The following is a 21640-nucleotide window of genomic DNA, read 5'->3' as shown; positions in this document are numbered from 1 at the left end:
TTATTTGAGAAAAGTTCATATTTGTGTTGTCAAATTTCACTATGACCCTGAAATTCTGTCTCTTGTGTTATTATATCCTGAATGCTAGCAAAACTACAGAGCAAAATCACACTCTTTCTCATTGAACCAATCTATGAACTGTCTGAAAAAATGGATATCCGCGGCCATAAATGGGCCCCAAAAAACATTGCACATTACATGTCAACCCCCGTGGGGCGGTTCGTGATACTGGAAACGTACAGTGTTATTAATGCGTAAGCGGTGTGGCATCAGATAACAGTGACGCATGCGCCACCCCGTGTAGGGGGAAGGGCTATAAAAGCCCTGCTGCCCCACATCTCCCTCCTCCACAGACGTCGCTCTGTCAGCCCGGGTGGTGGTGTGTTACGTAAGCGGCCGCGGTGTCTCTTCCTCCTCTCAGCCGGTCAGAATGGCAACGATCAGGGCTCTCAGGAAACTGTGCCAACACTCCCAGCATCAAGTCTGTAAACTGCACACGACCGCCTCGAGGTGAGTGAGTCCACCAGCTCTTAAATCTGCTTTTTATTTGGGTAAATTCAGTCCTACTTTAACGGCATGTTCGGCGCCTTCCTCTCCAACATGAGACGATATGTTTATTGATATATGTATTATATTTCTGAATGCGCCGGTCTCCTGTGGTGTTGTGTTCGCGCGGATGGGATACCTTGCGTTTTATTATGCAGGGTCTGCTTGATTTGTATTGTACTAAATGTCCGCAGCTGGTCACGTTGTGGTGCGCCCCTAGCGGTATGCCGGTAACATTGCAGCGGTTGGCTGGCTGATGAAATCAGCTTCAGGGTTTGCACCCGGAGTTTCAGGACCCAGGTTTCAGCTGGAGACCGAGGTGTTGGGCTATACACAAGGAAAACAACATGCACATTCGTGCTGGTTGTGGATGACATGCGATCATTAGAAAAAGCATAAATAATGCACACTTCGGACATGTTATAACAACGTTGCCAGATTTGCAGTTCAGCATGACTGAGATAAATGTAATTATCTAATGTCGCACACACACCTTAAAAACCCAAACCCCGTGTGGCCCGTGCACATGACTTGCAGCTCCAAAGGCACAAGGTATATCATTTAAAACCTATGACAAGTCATGCATGAGTTATTACCATGTATCACAACAAAGATACAACTTTAAATCATTGACTCACTTTCATCACTCATAAACGCAACAGACGTTGCATTGAAATGCACACAGCAACAGGTAACGTGTACAGAATAATACTAAAAAGATAAAATAGCAACATATGCACAAAACCCTAACAATAATGGCGTGGTTTCATAACTGTTGATGGCTCATTACTCTGTTATTAGCTACTGCTTTCTTGTTATGCAACCAAAGCAGCCAGACGGGTCAACCAGTTTGTATAAATCTGATTGGATAAAAGCTCTACTTAAAACAAGCTGCACTGGAAGCAGAGCAACTGAGGAAGACAGTAGCTGTGCAATGAGAAAATAAGATGATGGGAAAAATATTTTGATAACTTATAATACATGTCGTGTATTTAAGAAAAATTATAAAATAGCTACGACTTTGTGATTCTGTTTTAGCCAGCAGAAAAGGCTTGGCAGGCCCTGACGGCCAGCCACTACTTACAGTAAACCACCGTTGACTTCTCTTGCTGGGCTGTAACATATGGTGGTGTCACTCTACAGTACAAGTGCTGGTGAAGCGTACGACTCTGTCAGGTGGAGACGTGCCGTGTCTAACTTTAGAGGCTAGAATATGAACTGGGTCGTTGAGATTGATTACAGGTGTCTGTTTGATGGAAACCAAGGCGGTCAAGTTTGTTCTGATGGAGTAAAACTGATTCAGATATTCAAGTTGAAAGACTGTTAAATGATTAGCGTTCGTTTGAATCGTTTAATTACCTCTCCAGAACTACGTGTTCTGTGGCTTGTGATCATATTTAGTCAATGAAACCTTTGGCTCTGTACACTGGGCTCAGTACAGTGTGCTAAACGAGTAAATAAATTGAAAAAATAGTGACTATAATAGTTGCAGTATTAGAATGAGCATGACAAATTGAACCCTTATTTCTATGCCTGACTAACGACCGAGACACTACTTGTCCTGACTCCAGTCTTTTTTTTCTGCCCAACTCTCAGACAGGAGGCGGTGGTCATCTCAGGAAGGAAACTAGCACGACAGATTCGAGAGGAGACCCGGGCCGACGTGGATAAATGGGTTTCAGCCGGCCATAGGAGACCCCATCTGAGTGTGATTCTGGTGGGAGAAAACCCAGGCAGTCACTCCTACGTCCTAAATAAGACACGAGCTGCAGCTGATGTCGGTAAGAATAAAACCCTACAGTCCTCGTGTGTGTGTGTGTCGACCCCACTTTTCTACAACATAAGAACAAATGGCTGTGTTTTGAGTTGCTTTCTCACTTCAACCTCCCACAGGAATCTCTAGTGAGACGATTCTCAAGCATTCAGACATCAGTGAGGAGGAGTTATTGGACCTGATCTACAAACTCAACACAGACCATCGTGTGGATGGCCTGCTGGTCCAGCTGCCTCTGCCAGGTACAGAGAAAGTGGAACACTAGGGCAGAGAGATCAACAATGAGCATTGTGTATCTGTAGAGTTATGTGTTGTTGTTATCGGGCAAGACAGACCTCGCATTGACTGAAACTGTCCGTGTATGCGAGTATCAGTCAATATGTGTTGGCAGCGCGTGTTACAGCACTAAACTGTTAGGATTTTCTTTATTGTTAAAGGTAAAACACTTTGCAACCGTGAACTTTTACAAACTCCTGTGTTCTTGAACTAAACCCCAGAGATCTAGTTGTCCTGAATGTAGCTCGTCTTTGTTTTCTGACAGATCACATTGATGAGCGTGCAATCTGCAACGCAGTTTCCCCAACCAAGGATGTGGACGGCTTCCACGTCGTAAATGTGGGTCGCATGTGCCTGGATCAGTCCGCCATGCTCCCTGCCACTCCCTGGGGAGTCTGGGAAATTATTAAACGCACAGGTAACAAGAAGAGTGATCGCTTACTTAATCCTCAGGTAGGGCTGGGCGGTGTACTGGTTTTAATTTCCTGAGCAGTTACAGTCAGAGCTAGTTGTATTGAGAGGGAACCCTAGTCATGGTTATAACTTTATACCAACAATTAACAACCCACAACTAACGCTCTTTAATAGGGCAAAACACCACGACTCAACAGTTTCACACAAACTATTTGTAACACTAATAATTGTACATTTATAAAATTTCACCGCCGAACTGCATGCTGGGTACAGCTCGCTAACAACAGTCTGCTAACAGCTGGGAGAGGCTCTGTCGCTCCAGTAACGTTACTTTAAAGAACAGAAAAGAGCGATGCAGACTGAACAACAAAAGGTATTTTGGTCAGACACGTATGCAACGCTGATTATCGTAATATGTGTGGTATTTGTTATAAATGTACGTTGGTACATAGAGGGTGATTAGAAGCTGTACATGGAGGGGCTTAGGACCCAGGGGAATGTAGGTGAAGGAAACCGGAAGTGACAGAACGGAAAACACGCTGGCCGGTTGGCCGGCCGGTTATTTTCGGCGTTAGTTAATTAATGCTTTAACGCGGGAAAAAAATATACATGAGATACCGTGAAACTGCCAGATTCTTACAAAATACCGTGATATGCATTTTTGTTCATACCGGCCAGCCCTATCCTCAGGTTGAAACGCCGCTGGACGAACTATCTAAACTAACTATTTGGATTCTTGTCCTCCAGGTATTCCTACTATTGGGAAGAATGTTGTAGTTGCAGGACGCTCCAAGAACGTGGGCATGCCCATCGCCATGTTACTGCATACGGACGGCCGTCATGAGAGGCCCGGAGGTTGGTTACTGTTCATATTTGTTTGTCCGTGCATTTAAAGATGAAGGGTTCAAATACGCGGTACCAATCTTAAATGTTCTTGTTGCAGGCGATGCCACGGTCACTATTTCTCACCGTTACACTCCAAAGGATCAACTTCGCCAACACACTAAAATCGCAGATATCGTTGTGGCAGCTGCAGGTTTGTGTCCCTGTTCTGAAAATGTTTAAATCGTTTAAAAATCATTTTTCTGAAGTACATTTTAATTTTTGTTCCTGTTGTCTAACTGTAACGTGCGTGTTTGCTGATCTATCAGGGATTCCAAACCTCATTACCGCAGACATGATCAAAGAGGGAGCAGCGGTGATCGACGTTGGAATAAACAGAGTGCAGGACCCGGTCACCGGAAAAATCCGACTGGTTGGCGATGTGGATTTTGAAGGTGAGACTGGACGGCGAACGTGATCCTATTTCTGGCATGGACATGCTTGCCGTCTCTGGTGTCTGTAACTACATATCTTTTCTGCCTATATTCAGGCGTGAGACAGAAGGCGGGCTTCATCACCCCTGTGCCCGGAGGTGTGGGACCCATGACCGTGGCAATGCTAATGAAGAACACTATCAAAGCGGCTAAGAACGTTCTGTTATATCCCCAAGAGAGGATCCGTATGGCGGCTGCGTCCTAATGGGCTAAAGAAAATCCAAGCGACCGACGCATTCCACCCCCTCATTTGTTACTTGGAGCAACCTGACGAGTTCTCCTTGCACATGGACTGGAAAGACGATAGCTTAAAGGCTCTCTTCCTGCTGACATCTGGCCTAACTTAAAGTCCAGCCATGTTCCGACTGTTACATTCACTCATGCAGCTGCAACTTTTACAGTTCAGTATTTATGATGCAATGTTTTGCGTTGGACTTTCAAGGAATCATGAACTAGTTCATTTATTGCCACATTGACATACTATTTACGCATGGATGCAGCATTTGAAACAGAGCCTTTGAGGCCTGTCTGTTGTGCTTCTTTCCGTTAGTTTAGCCTTATGTACCAAGAGTGACGAGGGCTAACATCAGGAACACGTCTGTTTGTCAATAAATAAGCTTTAAAGATTCACAATTGCCTTTGTAAAAATTTTGAAATAAATATTGGAAGTATGTTCTCTTATTGATGCTTTCTGTGCGTACCAATTGCCTCTTCACTCACAACAGTGATTTTGTGCTCTTACACTCTTTACAGTATCGTTGAGCTGACCCCTTACTCTATTTTTTTTTCCTTTTAATTCTCGTTTCTATTTCAGTGCTGTGGGAGGTACCACAGGCATATAGGGAGGACTCATTTGGCGTGTTTTTTTATCTCTGCATATGAGATTTAGGATGAACCGGTCTAATCTGCTCTACTTGGACTTTTGTCATTGCATAGATTATGATATTAAAAGCAGAAGGACGACACGGCAGTAGACATATTTATATATATTTGATACTTATTTTGCCTACCAAACAGCTAAATAGGCTTGTACAGGAATGTTGCACTGCATTTCCTATATTGGACAAAAGTAATTTCCATGCAAGCTAAATTCAATATGATTTTTTCGTCTTTTTTTTTTACTGACAAGAATCATATTTATGTAAAATCTTGTTTCTATCTTGGGAGTCATTAATGGATTCATTTCACTTGTATAAAATGTACTAAATAATAACATAGCACTCAAAGAGACCATTCTGCATAATGATTACGTTAACTTTTCAAACTTTCACCACTGATCGCACTTTTGTTTTACTTTCTATTTCAAATGTTAACTAAGTACAGATATACACAGTTGAAGTATAGTTGTAGTGTAGGTTCTGAGTGGTTACCATAGACTGTATATATGGTGACTGGTTCCCCATAACTGAGCATATTTAAACTATGTTCATGTGTTGGGTAAACTGACGTAGGAACTAGGAACAGTTGAATTGTATCCCCAGACGGAAGACATTTGAAGACGCACACACTTCCGCAAACTAGAGCCGCTTTCTACTCAGCCAGGCTGCCCGTGTGGATTTCTGTTGAGTTAGTTGTCTCGATGATGGATCGCAGCAGATCACCCGACAGAGCTGGCAGAGAGAAGAAACACGAGAAGAAGAAGAAACGAAGACGATCCTCCTCTTCATCATCATCGTCTTCTTCATCCAGCAGCAGGAGTCGAAGCCAATCGTCAAAGAAAACATCACTCAAAAGTCAAGGTTGGAACTTTTAAAAAAAAAGTAGGAAGCGTTGACTGCAACAAAGGTGGTATTATCATATAACTCTGTTCAACTTCCTCCTCTGTTTCCCTCAGATGTGACGACACAGAAGAAGAAGCGAAGAAGAAGCTCCTCTTCTTCGACGTCCACCTCTTCTTCCTCGTCGTCTTCTTCGTCGTCGAGTGACGAAAAGACAAAGAAGAAGAAAAGTAAAGCCAAGAGAAAGAAGAAGAAAAAGGCGAAGCTGAAGAAACAGAAGAAAAAGGAGAAAAGGGAGAAGAAGAAGCTGAAGAAGGAGAAGAAGAAAGCAGAGGTGGTGTTGCTGCCCAGTCCTCCAGTAGAGAAGCCTCCATCTTACCTGGAGGTGTGGCAGAGTGATGAGGGGGCAGTGGAGCTCGGACCTGGTGGGACATTACTTCACACTGAGCTTTTTGTATATTATCACATCTGGTTGTTGAAATAATGTAGAAGGATCAGAACTGCAAATTGTTGCAGAACCTATCCTCAGGTTTTGAGACATAGTGATGGTTTCTTTCAGTTTTATAGTCTAAATGATCAACGGCAACATCTGAGACGACTGACAAATGAATTCACAGTATTTATCATCTTATTATCGTCACATGTAGTGTGTTCTATTCGGTTTCCTCTGCAGTGATGACAGACGAGCAGAAGGCCCGACTCGCCACTAAGAGGCCCATCACCAAAGAGGAGTACGAGGCCAGGCAGAGTGTGATCCGCAGGGTGGTGGACCCAGAAACAGGACGCACCAGGTAAGCCAGCGAACAAATGTCAACAAATGTTCTTGTAATAAATTCTACAGCTCAGGGTTGCTTTTTTCTTTCTTCCAGATTGGTGCGAGGAGAAGGAGAGATCATAGAGGAGATGGTCAGCCGAGAAAAACACAAAGACATCAGCAAGGTACAAGAGAGTTTCAATTCTAACTTTGTGAAATAAACAAAGACTTCCCTTTTATATCTAACGGTGAACGTCCATTCATCCCACAGCAATCCACCAAGGGAGACGGGAAAGAATTCCAGAGGAAAGTGAACCGGTAGAAGATGACGTGATCTACTTCAGGAGCGGAGCCTCAACAAGCTGAACGTTGAAGCGTCATCTCCAACGGTTGCTTGTGATTTCACTGAACAGTAGTGAAGGGACATGCACTCGTCATGTTTTTAATGCAGATAAAATACAGTGTCTCGTACTGAATTGCCTTATTACATCTCTGTTAGTGAGCGACTTCTGTTTTGTGTCGACTGAACTCTGCACAAGGAAGATAGTTTTAATATTCAATGATGAATGTGTTTTGTTCAGTGAGGTTTTCTGTAGATGTCTCAGATGACGTGACTGAAATCAGACTGACAGTCAAATGTTTTCATTTTATATAAAGTGATTCGTGTTGTACAATACGAAGCTGGTTTAAGCGTGGACACTCTTTTGGCTACGTACTCTACGCCCACTCGTAGATGTCTACTCACCGTCACGTCTCAGTTTTTTTTCTCTTTGGTTCTCTAAACAAATCTGCATTCGATTGAACTGATTCCTGAAAAATAAACAGTTTGTGTCAACTGCAGTGAATGATCCTATATTTGAATAATCCGTGCTCTCTGAAGAGACGTGCTGTGGAGCTGAACCATATTCTTCTTCATGACTTTGACTGTGAAAAAAGGCTGAAATGAGTTGGTACCGGTAGTTCTTTATACACTGTACATAAAAACACAAGGGAATGAATAAAAGGAAGTTATCCAAAACCTACAAGATACACACCCTGTACAACGAAAGTATTTACCAAGGTATGTTGCATATATATATACACAGCCTATGAACGCTAACTGTTGATGTAACAGTGGTGGCGTTGCATTAACCCGGGGACAGAGCTTGAGACAGCGACGGCTTGCCTAATGGTGGTGAAATATTTCAAATAGATTTCTGCTTTATACATTTCCTTTCAAGTGAAAACAAGCCAAAGCCTTTGAAGCAAATATGGCCCTTTTTCTATTTCCACAAAGTCAACGGTCTGTCCTTTCTCATGAAGTGAATTCAGGAGTGAGCAGCGTTCATTGTAGGCCTCGCAACACGACGGTGACGTAAGGCAGAAAAAGGAAATGTGTGCGTCAGCAGCAGAATCATAGCGACTGTCTGCCCAGAGAATCCAAACTTCACAGACAACCGCACCGCTTCTTCTTTACATTTATTGGGGGTTTTAATATCCAGGCAATCTGGGGGAAAGGACATCTGGTTCAGTAGTTGCCAGCTTTAGATGAGTGCATGTTTTACAGCATTGCATTTCTTTTTTTTCTAATTACTATTGATTTACAAACAGCCGTCCTTTAATCAGCAGCCTCTGAAAGAGTTTTATTTATATGGCTTCAAGCCAGATCTCTGAAATGGTCAAAAAGCAGAGGGACTGGAGTACAGTTAGTAATGGCGCCTTTCTTCACCAGGGTGGCTATAATCAGCCCTGATTCGGGAAGTCACAGGTACCTATACATAAGAATGCACACTCAGTTATTTAGCATTAGGTCTCCCCTCATTGATATAAAAGGGCTGGACAAAATATTAGAAACACCTTTCAGTATAACACAATACAATTCAACAGCATCACAAACTACAGCCTCAAAATCACCATTAAATTGATCCTCTTCTAAAAAAATGATAACCTTCATGAAGGCAGCACTCATTTGGACAGGTGTACCTAATCAACTGACAACTGAGTGTCGATCAGTTAAGACCGATCAGGTTAAGTGGCACTTTCTGTGAGCGATCCCTACTTTTTTTGTAATGGTCTTTAAAAGTGTTGCATGTGTCCCTGTGCGTTTGTTGAGTAATAAGATGTATTCGGATTCCCTCTGTGATCTGACGTCTGTAGACTTTGTGCCCGTCGAGCTGATTGTCAATGCGCTGTAACATTCCATAAACAGTCCGTTTGATCTTGTGGTGCGGTTGAGTAATATTGCACGTTTCCCTTTCATTTGAGCCCATATTGGTCCATTGCAGTCAGCTCTCTACATGCCTGTCAGAGGGCCAAATCATTTGAATGAATAAATCACACATCTGCACCCATTTCAGTGATAAATGGCGAACAGCGTTAAGTAAGTCTGAGCTCTGTGTTCCTACTTCTGACAGCATTTTGTACAGAATTTACAATTTGCAGATTTGTCTTCCTCTAAAGGCGCAGCAGAACAGAGGAACCTTAACCGGAGGAGGATTATCTACAAGCACGTTCAACGCCTCATTTACAGCTGAGGGATAACCAGAGAGAAGCCATATCCCAAATTTCCAAAATAGATAATAAACATACAATATATGACACAAGATAGCAGTTCTGTTGATACAATTCTGCAGATCTGTAAGTTAACGTAAGAGAAATACAATACTGTGCCAGGCAAAGACCTCTTTGAGTTTTGGCTGCTGCAACTAAAGTTTAAAGAAAAATTAAAACCAACATAGCTTAAGTAATCTTAAAACACACTTTGTTCACAAAATCAATACATTTTAAAATATCTATAATATTAAAGAAGAAGAGTTATCATCAATCATTAAAGTGTATCCTGAATGAGGTGGTGTTTACCCCCAGAGTAAAGAAGACACTTGAAACCGGTCTTCAGTGGACCAGATACCAGATCTGCAGTGTAATATAACAATTATATACAAGCCTCGTTAAGCCGTTCAACTACATACTTACACAATCTATTCCATTTGTACACAGGAGACCGTAATCATGTCCCTTCTGTTCGTGTACAGCATATTACTCTATACTGTTTACTTTGGCACATTAACCGCACAGTAGCAGGGGTTTCCCCAATAGCCGAGTTGTACGCGGCTGATTCAGGAAGGTTCAGCGGCGCGGTACGGTGAGATGTGGTCAAATGCTAAAAAATCCCAGGAACAGTTTCAGCTGCAGCCGTAGTTAAAGGGTAGCATGTTTGCTGCATGTGATATCTGGATGGTTCTTTGTTCTGAGGGGCGACTAGAAAACAAGCAAAACTGGACTGTGTGGTGAAACATTAGCTCGACATATTTAGTCCTATATGAAACAAGTAGGAGATCTTAATCAAATCATCTATTGTTAGCTTACACAAAAAACATCTGTTTGTTTTTTAATGTTATAAATAATGTTTTCCTGAAAGAAATCTTTAAAATATACGTCTCCGCTAACTGTCTGTTTGGTCACACTGGGAAAAGAAACGCATCCAGTCCAGTTTTACCTGATTTTTAGCTTGAGAACACATCTTATTATCTCATTAAAAAGACATAACTTTAAAACCATTACACTCGCCGTTGATCTCTATCGTAATTGCTGTGCTTGCAGTGGCAGTAGTCAGTTACAGAGCAGTATCAGAAACTTGGACCTGATACAGGCGGTCTGTGACCACTTTGTGTTGTTTGCGTAAGTGTACAGCATCGGGGTGCTTGTATGTGTAACCATCACCAATCTAAAAGTCTGCTGTAGGAAAAGAACTGAGCTTGTATTCAAGACTGATGAAGATGTATTAAACAGTAGAAACAGTCTGGATCCCTACAATGTCAGCTTTGTCTATTTGTGTGCCAGGTTCCTGTTTAAGGAAGATGCTCTTTGAAATGCCTGTTGAGTTTTGTGTGTGTTGTATAATAAATATAGCCATAGCCTCTGTTCATAAATATCTATGTTGAGTGTGACTGGCATTAGTTTATAAAGAGTGGTTTGTAGCACCTAGTGCAAGCCAACTGTTTTGAACTCTTTGCACTTCTCTTCGTCATGGGTCTCTTCCTCGGCCCTGTATATTTTTAAGGTACTCTCACATTGTCTCCCTCATCTCATTTGGGGCTGAGGATGCCTGTTTCCAGCTTGGTGCTGCTGCTGCGGCCCCAGCAGCTGGCTGTGATGCTCATGCTGCGCTGCGCTGCTCCCTGGCTGTAGCTGTGAGCGCAATCCAGCCGCTCCCGCTCCAGCCGCTCGCCGTCCGACTGGCTCTGTGTGCGTTCCGGTCTGTTGTGGATGCTGCCTGTCGGGGAGCTGGGCGTTGGTTGGGAGGAGATGGTGCGCAGCAGGTGGTTCCTCTTCCTTAGGAAGTCACTGTTGGCGCCCAAGCCAAAGCTGCCTTTACGCAGGACCATGCGTGCGCTGCTGGACTTAGCTGGCCGAGAGCGGTGGCTGTACTCCAGCTGGGACAAATGAGCCGCATATCCCTCTGTGATGAACTGTTGAGAGGAGACATGCTGTCAAATATCACGAATCTGAGAAGATTTACGTTCTGGTTAATTGATATGTATTCATTCAATTTAATAAGTTATTAATTGGTTGTAAGAGTGGCAGTATTAGACCGAACCAGGGTCCAATGTTAAATCATTTTCATTGAGGTTTAGGTATTTACTTGAGCATCCTTGAAATAAGTAAATTGAATATTTATTTGAAAAGCAAGATCAATTCCCCACGTTATACATAACATAATCAAATGGTACCTGGCACTGGTGCTGCAACTTCTTGGAGGGTCTACCGACAATGTATATTTGGGAGGGAGGGAGGCCAATGGAGTTGTAGACTGAGATGTCTTTGGTTGATCCGTAGCCGGCGAAAATCTTCAAGTGAAGCTGGAATCAAAGAAATGAAGAGCAGTATTTCTTGGTGACTGAGTTAATATTCCTCTCATCGTAATACCATGTCAGCATTGTTGTTTTCACCTCTAAATGTATTAATTCCTCATTCATTCCACAAAAATCAACACTACACATGCACAAACTACGGTACTACTGCACATAGACCCCCCCCCCCCCCCCGTCCTCCCTTCCTCCCAGTCTAACCTCTGTCAGGGACTTGAGGAAGTTGGCCTTGTGTCTGAGTGGGTCATGGACCAAGCCGTCGCAGAAGGAGACTATGCCATGAGGGAAGTTGTGCTGAGATAACCAAGCCACTACCCGCTGCTTCTGCATGTCTGGTCGTCCTGTGGCATAGATGATCAAATAGCCTAAATCCTGCCAGTGCCTGCAATGAGGAGGAACAGGAGGATAGAATTAAGACGTGAACAGCAAAGAGACTCTTGTGAAAACCCAAGAACACTGGGATGGAAGAAGAGCAGCTCGGTACCTGACAACATCCACGGCTCCTGCCCGCACTTTGGGATCACTGCCCATGATTGACACACTGGCAGCAAATGACCCGTCAATGCTGAATACCACAAACTCGGTGCCACGTGGAATAACTGTCAAGTAGCTGTCGGCAAATGTGTGGTCGCCTCTGAGAAGTGAAGGAACAACAGAGAGTGAGAAAAAGTGACATTTAATTTGAGCACACTGAAACACAACAACAAACTGAGCGAAAACCAAAATATAAACCAGGCTTCTTGATAAAATGCACACAAAGCCTGGATAATTCAGTAAAGTGTGACATGCCATCAGCGTTTGGGAAAGGCCCTTTTCAGGTAAAAAATAATTCACCCTTGCCGGCTCCTAAGACAACTAACTGTGTTGTATGAGAATGTTCCAGCGCCAAGGCCGACCTGCTGCTTGTTTTAGTTGCTGGCTGTTTGTTTTTCATCGTTGTTTCTATCAGTCTGAGACCAAAATGTCTGTAACATCGGCCATCGGCCCCAACCTTTGCTCACTCTGTATAAAGAAAGCGCGTTCACTTTCTCACTGACACTGTACGCATTCTGTTGTGATGATTGAGCCTTCTCAGATAATAAATACAAACCTTTTTTCTATTAACAGTTCAACACACACACACACACACACACATATATATATATATATATATACACACTGTATATATATAAACACACACACATTATCGCCAAATTGTGGAAAAATCATTAGCACCATCATAATATCATCCTCTCCATTTAGCTTCTTTGGTTTTAGGGTCCTGCTTCTGTGCATGCTGGCTCACTGTTACACTCTCATGATTAACTGTGATGTTTAAGCAGAACAGTGACCTCGTTATTGTTATTAGCACCTGTGCTTTTCCTACTATGACAAGTCAAAATGTCTGGTGTGAAAAGGTCAACGCAATCTCACCTGACAACCATTTTGATAGGGTAGACCCCGATGCCCAGACGTTTGTCCTCTGGGATGACAAAAGACACACGGCCACTACTGTTGGTCACTTCTGTGTTGAAGAACATCCATTCTCCTGATGGAGGCTTGGTCATGATGTGGAGGTCAACCTGTACAGGATAAAAAAAAAAAACATGAGCACAAACTACACAGACATTACTGAAACCACTGAAATGATTATGTGTGCGCTGTTGTGGTGACAAAGGGGAGATCACCTTCTCCCCGGCCAAGGTGACCATGTCCAGAGGGCCGTACATGAAGCGGCCTGTCACGACCTGCTGGGAGTCTTCTGTGAACACTGCGTCATTCAAACGGTGATTAGCGGTCACGTTCTGTCAAAGGAGTGAAAGAAAGGTACATGCTGAAATGGAATTTTCTCCACGACACTTGGAAAAAAAAAAGAAAAAGTTATTGATGATGACTCGCATAACATATTTCTTCCTTATTTGATGAGATTTGATGGATGAGAGATCTGATGCTCACCCTGATCTTCACATGAGTCCTCTTGCGGAGCCACTTCTCTCGAGGTTTTGAGGGGGTGAATTCAGTCACTTCTTTTCCATCGAGCTCCAGGATGCTCGAGTTTTCATGCCTCATGACCTACAGGACACATTTCAATGAGTCATCCTCAGCATCTCTTAAGAGGACCGGCTGGTCACTTATTAACAGGCCACGAAGAGTGGCAGGTGTTCTGATGTTGACTCACCTGTCTCAGGAGAAAAGATACCACATCAGTGGACTCCCAGTATGATGCGTGGAAGAGGTGCGGTAAAGCCACCGTGGGGAAAGCGGTCAGAGCGTCGGGGCAGTACAGGGCAAAGTCCAGCCGCTTTGTGCCCCACCAACGAGCCGCAACTGCGATGGGAATGGAGTGAATAGGGTGCAGACACGTAAGGTGAAACTGTATGATTCAGCGAGAGGTATGCGATGCCACGCAAAGGTGCAAACACCCCTGAAGCTCGAGCAAAAGGATGATTTCAATTATGAACCACAATCATCAAAGATCCCAGCAGTTTTCCAGCTAAAAAGAACATCTGTAGTATATAATCAACAGGAAAATCAAGAGCAGAAGGAAAAGAAAGATAGTTAGAACTGACACATGATTATATGAGCAACTGAAGATTGTTATTCATGTTAGTATGGACGTGATTAAAGATGATGGATTTGGAAAAGTGTGGATTTATACCTCGGAAATAGAAATGACTCCCTTAAATCCTTGTGAGTTACATTTTGAAAGAATACAAGGGGGGGAAAAAGCCTTGACTTTTTGGCTTGTGACGCAGTATAGAACAGTGAACAGAAAAGAACTGCAGCCTCACATTGCTTTTAGATGCCCCCCCCCCCCCCCCCCCCCCCTTAGAAAAATACCTTGGTCCACTTCAGCCTGGGAGTCCAGTGAGACCAGATCAGATATAGCACAGTCCAGCCCTGCTGACAGGCAGTTGTCGTACTGGCTAGTGGGACTTAGACTGTCACTAGCCTCACTGTCCAGCTCTGCCACTACATCTGCATCAGGAGATCCTTCGGCCGGGTCAGCCTCTGCTTTCTTACGGGACTTAGGAGGACTTTTCAGGAAGAATTTGTTTTGTGATGAAAGGGCGAGTTGGGACAAAAGGCTGAACGTTTTGGCCTGGTTATTTTGGCATGATTTGACTATGGGGAGAAAACAAAGACAAAGAAATCGAATGAAAAATGGATTCATGTTGGTAAAGTGACAGTTTAAACTGTTATGAAGAGCGTCTGGTTTCAGTAGGCTGCCTTAAAAAGAACTGTGGATGTCAAAGGTAAAAAATGATTGTTAGTACAGTAACAGTAAAGGCAGTAGGGCACGGATGCTGTTGAAAGCCTTCTGATGCTCTGGTAACACATGAACAAAAATTGGTTGTAATTAGTTTATGTTCATCTACAGAGTTGAGCTGTAGGTGCGAAAACAGCAGAGTGCAGAACAGTAATGTGAAGTACAAATAAATGCTCTGGTAACAATGTGAAATAGTGAGGAACGGGAGGACATTGGTGGACAATCTCACATAAAACACAACAGAATACTGGTCATCTCCGCAAACACTTGACTTGGGAGTGGACAATACAGGAATGGCTGAGGGACCCAGGTGTCCACATTAGATAAATGCAGCACTCGTTCATTGCATTAACATTTAGACAGTGGATAAGTAGGACAGACAGTGAAAAGTGGCGCTAAACTTGCTCTTCTTCAGGACTTTGCTCGCTCGTCGTGGGACTTTGAAATTTAACAATGTGGGGAAAACTCTCTGCTAAGCAGCAGTAGAAAAAAGATGTCTCTGGCTGACTAGACCGCTCCAGCTGGAGTGCAGGGTGTGTGTAGAGTCAGAGTAACGGGGTTGAGAAAGAGAGGGAGAGAGGGAGAGAGAGAGAGAGAAGATGAGGGACGAAAGTCGGAAAAAGAAACGAGACAGAACTAGAGAGAAGATTTAGACTGAAAGAAGAGAGAAAGAGGGGGAATAACTAGACAACTGTTTGTGTGAGTGGAAGGAAGAGAGACAGGCTTGTTGGCATTGAGAACACTTACTGTTGGCTATGTTGGTGGTAGTGTAACTGTCTGCCATTCCTGAGACCTGGCTGGCAATGCTGACCTCACTGGCCCTCCGCTGGGCCTGGGAAAGGGGGCCCGTTATGGGGGATGAGGGGTACGAACTGTCCATGAAGACACCACCATGAGACTGAACAAATTCCGCTATTGAGTCGAAACAAGGAGATCCCATTAGACAGAGATACAGGTAAGGGGAACTCACAGTGATGGGGGGGGGGGAGACGTGTGTTAGGACAGCAGCAGAGTAATGTGACGGCAGGCACCATGGTTTCAGAGGACATGTGAAACCAAAAGGTCAGATTTGTGGAACCGGCCACAGTAAACACGTGAGCATGAGTACATAAAACACTTAAAATGTGTTACAGTTACACCCATGTGTTAGTATCTCTTATGAAGGTGCTTTTTTATCGAATAGCCAAGTACCATGTTTAAGCCTTTGGACTTTTAAGTCTAGGTCTGGAGATGTGTATCGATGAGATGACCTCTGACCATTATCACAACAAGAAGCACAGGAACCGTATGTTCATGATTTATAGGTAGAGCTCCACGTACAGTACACGATACAAACACAACATCGCAAGCAGCACAATTTTCACATCAGAATGTCTCTGAAATTTGGATGATAGTATAAACACATGTACCTTCTGCCGACGTCAATAATAACATTTTATAGAAGTGATGCAGACACACTGAAACATAAAAACCACAGCACGAACACAAATGCTTGAAAACATTGAACGTGACATGAACATGTGACGGCAACAATTAAATGTATCACCACATGAGATGCTTATTAGATTTTCCAAAGTATTTCCATGACAAGTTGTAAATATTTTGTACTATTTCTATGTCTAACTAGAGACTTCTTAAGAGGCCAAGAATTTAACCAGTACTGATTATCTTACACAAAGTAATTTAGATAAAACATGGTCTATCAGGTTTTTATCTATTTGATTTATCAGAAACATGACTGCAGCTCTTGACTCTTGAAACAACAGAGATGGAAATACTCAGAAAATACACACGATAGGTATAAATCTGAGCATCTTGGACGTGACAGCAAGAAGGGTTGTAACAAATAGACAAAAGAGACACAGTGAATGGGGGTGAGGACAGGTACGGGTGAATGGGAGAGGCTACACACACTCCATAGTGGCGGGTGTGGCTTTGAGGGAGCCCTCCTGCCAGTTTAGCACAGGCACAGGGATGCAGGTCTCGCTGATGGTCTCCTGATAGCGAAGGGACAGAGGAGGCCCGCTGTCAAGTAGCAGCTGAGCGTTGCTCTGGACTGTCTCCACTACAGAGGGAGGTGGAGGGGCAGAAGGGACAGAGGTCGGGGAGGGTTTTGGAGGTAGAGAGCCACGTATGCAGATATGGGGACAGGAGGCAGAGAGAGGAAGAGGGAAAGAAGACAAGGAAGACAGAAAAAACATGAAACAAGAAGAACTGAACATGAGACAAGAAAGCAGAGTCAAGCTCTTAGTCGAGCCCATTTCTTTTAAATCGCAACTGCTAGTCAGTCATATAGTCAGTCATATAGTGTGATATAACACAGCTGTAAGATTGTAAATGCCCTGGAATCTGCTGGTCATAAAACCACTTCAACATACTGAACTCAAAAATGATATTGAATTTGTCTTTAAAACTTAATCTGTTCTGAAAAGGCAGAGCTGAGGATATTAGGATTAATGAGATATAAACCCTCATGTGGCTCTTTTATAAGCCCTGGTTCTGTGGTGGAAGGTATGCATTTTAACCTTAAAAGAAAATCCTCTGCTCAGTAGTACCATAAGACAGATATGTGTTTAAAAAGGGTAGGGGGAGGCGGTAAGGGTTACTCCACAATAATGAGTGTCCAAACAGGAACCACCAGCAGGACTATGAGCACATTTAAATGAATAAACTGCTTCGCAAAAGATGTTGAAGCACAAAGAGTAGAAACATGTTTAATTTTCCTTTGAGTCAATGGTTACTCTGTGTGTGTGAAGGAACTCGTAGTGTGCTATGAAGGTATCTTTAAGGCACATGTTGTCTATGACAAGCATCCCTGGGAAACGGGACAGTGTCTCACGTGTCAGCTGATCTTAAATCAAAAGGAGAAATTAAACAGCCATTTTATAAAAAGGGAATTTTTGCATTTGCTTCTCCGTGTGTGAAGCCTGAACTGCATTAATTAACTGTAAATGCATTACTGGATATTTGCTGAATTGACATCACTGAGGCTTTTATTCATCATCGGTGCAGAAGGCTCACCCAGCAGGGCGGAGTTTCCATCTCCCAGTGGGAAGCGTTGGTAGCGGGGAACGTTGAAGGGAGGCAGAAGGTGAAACTTCCTCTCCAGTAGAGGCTCCAGGCGGGAGGCTGAGGGATCAGCTGGGTGGAACAGGTTATAGACCTGTTGACAGGCAGGCCGCAGCTGGAACACTAGGGGGAGAAATCAAACCACAGATATGAGAGAGGAGAGGGGAGGAATCTCTGGACCCCTTCCCACAGACTTCCTTCAGATATCTTACTAGCTTTTAAATATTGGTATGGACAACTAGACATACAATTAACACTTTGTAGGTATGCCCTCTACAGGTCACTATGCCAATTCTTGCATCCCCACCTTGCATACTGTGTCATAAACAATGTTTGCTATCACTGATTAAATCACAACATCTGTCCAAATCAGCTTACCATCCAGCACAGGAATGACAGTCTTTCTCAGGGCGAGTACCAAGCCCAGTGGAGAGCCAAACATGAAAAAGTCAGACACTTCAAAGTCAAACTTCCATCCTCCATCCAGCATAGTGCTGCTGCTGGACCTGCGTGACACTGTGTCGTTCCGCAAAACACTGGAATGTATGCTGGAAGGACAGCAAAAAGTAATGTCCATAACACAAGAAATGAGAGGTTATTTCCCAGATAAGGATTTGTGTCATCTCACGCTCAACACACCTGGTCAGAAAGGCCTGGTGTTGTTTTATTGTGTCCATTTCGTAGGTGGAGGAGTCACTTCTCTTGCGTGGCAGTTGTCGCTTGGTGTCGTCACCTGTGCTCGCACGAGGGATGTCGATGTTACTGCGACTGAGGTGGCGGCTGCCCTCCAGGGTCGGAGAGGCAGACCCCTGCCCGCTGTTGACAATAATGCCAGGAGAGAGGTGATCCTGGTCCTGCGGGGGTGATTCAGGAGGATTTGTTATGAAATCTTAAAACACAATCCATACATCTTATATGATGGATAAAAAGGGCATATTTTCAGAAGGAACGTTGTCACTGAAGTTCTGATACAATCCTATTTATGTTTGATGCATTTGTCACAACAATGTCAAGTCTAAAAAGTAGTAAACCATATGTGGGTTCAAACATATTTTTGTCTCTTACCTGTCCACTGACAACACTGCCCCTGCGACTGCTGTTCTGGCTTTCATTAACCGTCTGATTGCTACTGCACAGTGCATCAAACCCCAAGATTCCTCCAACACAGTCCCCAATGAGGCACACCTAAAGAGGTCAATGGTCAGACACAAAGTTAATAAAATGTATATTTTTGACGTACATCCATAAGGTTTAGGTTTGCCTAAAATATCTATACACCTGCTCCAACACAGTTCAATAACACAAACAAAGTGAAAATGCTCATAAAGAGGCTGTTTCCCAGTAAAAATAATTTGTGGTTTTTGGGTGCATACCATGATGTGGTTTTAATATTTAGATATAAAAGGTTTATAAGAGTTTTATAAAAGTTTTCATACAAAAGGCTCAGCTGTGATACTAGGATATTATGTACATATAGCTTTGAGAACAACAAAACACAGAGATAAAACGTATATTACACTTCAGTAACTAACCCGGCCAGAGAAAGCTTCCCCGTCCAGAGACTTTATGAAGTCTGTGTACACCTGGTTGGCTCTGACGACGACGGCGGCCATGGCATCCTGGTACTGTGGAGCAGAGGTTGCCAGGAGAGGGAGAGCTGCCAGGGGGATGTGGTCCTGGCTGCTAGACAGACAACCCTCATCGTAGCTGTACGGGCTCAGGCTGTCGCAAAAGAACAACATGAAATTGTGAAGTTATTTTCAGATCGAGGCAGTCCACAGAGGAGTGTGAAGAAACAAACACAAGAGGAGGGAGTGCTTGTCAAGAGCTGCACCTGGATCCTTTCCATAAAAAACAAACAGCAATCACAGTCAAACAGGAAACGTCAATCAGTATCCACAATACTTGCAGCATGTGGCAAAAATGTTAGCAAGCTTACTTGGACACCAGGGAGAAGGCCTCGGCACAGATGGCAGGGCAGGGTACCAAGCGGATGGCGATGCGTCCCAGCGCCGCGGGGTAGTGAACACGCATGACTGTGTCAAAAGCCGTACTAATCGTGTTGACGTCGGCCTGCTTGCTGTTCTGGTCCCCTCCGCCTGTATCCAGGATGTTCCCTCCGTGCAGAACCAGGATCAGCACATGGATCTTGGAAGGCTGCAGGCACTGCTGGGACGAGTTCTCCTGAGAACAGAAACAAAACAACAAGGGTGACGGATGGGGATGACAGGGAAAAGAATGTTCAATAAATTATATATTTACTTCTGAAGATATCCCTTTTATCCGCTCGACCAAAGACAACATGCTTACAGAGTGGGGAACATCACAGATAAACAACAATGCCTTCGCTGTTGTGCCGGGAACTATTTGTGTTTTGTCAGATTTGTGAGTCACATGGACAGCACAATAACAAACAAACTTCTTTTCACAACCAGAGAGGGGTAAGGAACCATGAAGGGAAACAGAACAGAGCCGACCAACACTCCACCTGGACAACTGTTCAACTGACATCAAGCGACGACAAGGCTTCCCGAGGACCAGTCACATTAAAGACAACATCATGTGCAGTTTTGTCTTTTAAGTCTGACACAAAACTTTTCAAAGAAGCACTAGATGTACACCCAACGCCACAGCTGCAAGTACACAGAAGTTGAACAGAGGTTGGTGAGGTTGAGGAGTACACATGGATTTGGGTTTTGGCAACGGCGGGAAAAAAGAGCAGGGGCAGTAAGTACTGGGTTTGTTCAGGGGGGTCGGGGGTCTCTGTGGACCTACTGTAGCCCACAGTGCACTAGGGCCAAAATGTGTACTTACTGACTGGTGCCTTGTTACCGTGATGGTGGGAATGGGAGAGCTATCGGTTTGGCCGCTAACAGAGCCACGCATCTGAACACAAGAGGACAGAGAGGCTCAGGGACAAACAGCCCTTCTCTTATCCTCCAAACTGTAAAACCTGATGCAAATGATTGTGCTTATTATGATGAAACCATGTGAAGCTTTTGGGTCCTGAAGTGCAATTTCCATGGATGGTTTTTCATGAATATGTATTTCAGACATGATACTGCTGGTTGGGATTGTGTTTCATAAATAAACATTCACAGTCAAACACACGTACCTCATCTAGTCTTTCCTCACTGGTCGCTCTTTCATAATCCACTGTCATTTCCTTTAACAGCTCACCTGCAAACAGACACATTCTGAACATCAACTAGTAAGGCAGAATGACTTTGTGCTCGTGCTGTTCGTCATACCAGGAGTTTCCTCTGCGTCTGCCGCTTCAATCTTGTCTATGAGGTCATTGGAGTTCCACTTCGTGATTTCCTTTGGGAGGACTTCCTCGTCTGAGAAATCCTCTGCAGGGGCGACACAAGATGAATCGTGATCAACTGAAGTATATGTACCACTCAGCGTTCACAAAATTGTCGTAGCACCAACAGTATAAACAATGTATCATGATTGACAGGGTCATATGCGTAACATTTGCTTCTTCAGTTATACAACGTTGACCAACATGAAGGTACCTTGGCAAGCGTTCCCAAAAGACACGGTCATATAAACCACTAATTAAATATGTATAAGTACTTGACGGAGGCCATTAAATACGTTTATGTATTTTCATGTTTAAAGTATAATCTGTGTACCGGTAAGCTGGAGGACAGTGGCCAACAAGTAGTGT

The 21640-nt window shown here is 43.7% G+C and overlaps 3 protein-coding genes across 7 annotated transcripts in view; 2 read left to right on the top strand and 1 right to left on the bottom strand.

Moving 5' to 3' along the window:
- Positions 1 to 350: 350 nt before the first annotated feature.
- On the top strand, positions 351 to 5002 carry mthfd2 (methylenetetrahydrofolate dehydrogenase (NADP+ dependent) 2, methenyltetrahydrofolate cyclohydrolase). The gene is made up of 8 exons (XM_079270456.1): positions 351 to 510; positions 2143 to 2327; positions 2440 to 2562; positions 2862 to 3014; positions 3758 to 3865; positions 3954 to 4046; positions 4162 to 4287; positions 4383 to 5002. Exons 1-8 carry the CDS (start codon positions 431 to 433, stop codon positions 4529 to 4531), a joined length of 1017 nt encoding a protein of 338 aa, XP_079126582.1. The 5' UTR covers positions 351 to 430; the 3' UTR covers positions 4532 to 5002.
- An 841-nt stretch (positions 5003 to 5843) lies between these two features.
- arl6ip4 (ADP-ribosylation factor-like 6 interacting protein 4) lies at positions 5844 to 7587 on the top strand. The gene is made up of 5 exons (XM_079269563.1): positions 5844 to 6065; positions 6161 to 6469; positions 6718 to 6835; positions 6914 to 6983; positions 7070 to 7587. The coding sequence occupies exons 1-5, from the start codon at positions 5906 to 5908 to the stop codon at positions 7118 to 7120; spliced, it is 708 nt and encodes a 235-aa protein (XP_079125689.1). The 5' UTR covers positions 5844 to 5905; the 3' UTR covers positions 7121 to 7587.
- Positions 7588 to 7759: 172 nt separating this feature from the next.
- LOC306778154 (membrane-associated phosphatidylinositol transfer protein 2-like) overlaps positions 7760 to 21640 on the bottom strand; it is a 36904-nt gene continuing 23023 nt past the window's right edge. For 2 of the 5 annotated variants that reach the window (XM_079269558.1, XM_079269559.1), the window contains exons 8-25: positions 21216 to 21317; positions 21080 to 21144; positions 19904 to 20148; positions 19497 to 19686; positions 19030 to 19149; positions 18604 to 18818; positions 18343 to 18512; positions 17917 to 18087; positions 15643 to 15807; positions 14466 to 14750; positions 13804 to 13952; positions 13581 to 13697; positions 13313 to 13429; positions 13059 to 13207; positions 12130 to 12279; positions 11847 to 12027; positions 11508 to 11636; positions 7760 to 11246 (exon numbers count right to left, since the gene is read on the bottom strand). In XM_079269558.1, coding sequence (XP_079125684.1) covers positions 10863 to 11246; positions 11508 to 11636; positions 11847 to 12027; positions 12130 to 12279; positions 13059 to 13207; positions 13313 to 13429; positions 13581 to 13697; positions 13804 to 13952; positions 14466 to 14750; positions 15643 to 15807; positions 17917 to 18087; positions 18343 to 18512; positions 18604 to 18818; positions 19030 to 19149; positions 19497 to 19686; positions 19904 to 20148; positions 21080 to 21144; positions 21216 to 21317 — 3104 coding nt within the window. In that variant the 3' untranslated portion in view covers positions 7760 to 10862. Of the gene's footprint in view, positions 11247 to 11507; positions 11637 to 11846; positions 12028 to 12129; positions 12280 to 13058; positions 13208 to 13312; positions 13430 to 13580; positions 13698 to 13803; positions 13953 to 14465; positions 14751 to 15642; positions 15808 to 16807; positions 16961 to 17916; positions 18088 to 18342; positions 18513 to 18603; positions 18819 to 19029; positions 19150 to 19496; positions 19687 to 19903; positions 20149 to 21079; positions 21145 to 21215; positions 21318 to 21640 lie in introns of all 5 variants that reach the window. The other 3 variants (XM_079269560.1, XM_079269562.1, XM_079269561.1) reach the window with 2 other exon arrangements.

Source organism: Melanostigma gelatinosum, assembly GCF_949748355.1.
Source record: "Melanostigma gelatinosum genome assembly, chromosome: 6".
In the NCBI taxonomy this organism is placed as follows: domain Eukaryota; kingdom Metazoa; phylum Chordata; class Actinopteri; order Perciformes; family Zoarcidae; genus Melanostigma; species Melanostigma gelatinosum.
The sequence above is the reverse complement of the archived record's forward strand: the minus strand, read 5'-3'. Positions and strand labels throughout refer to the sequence as shown.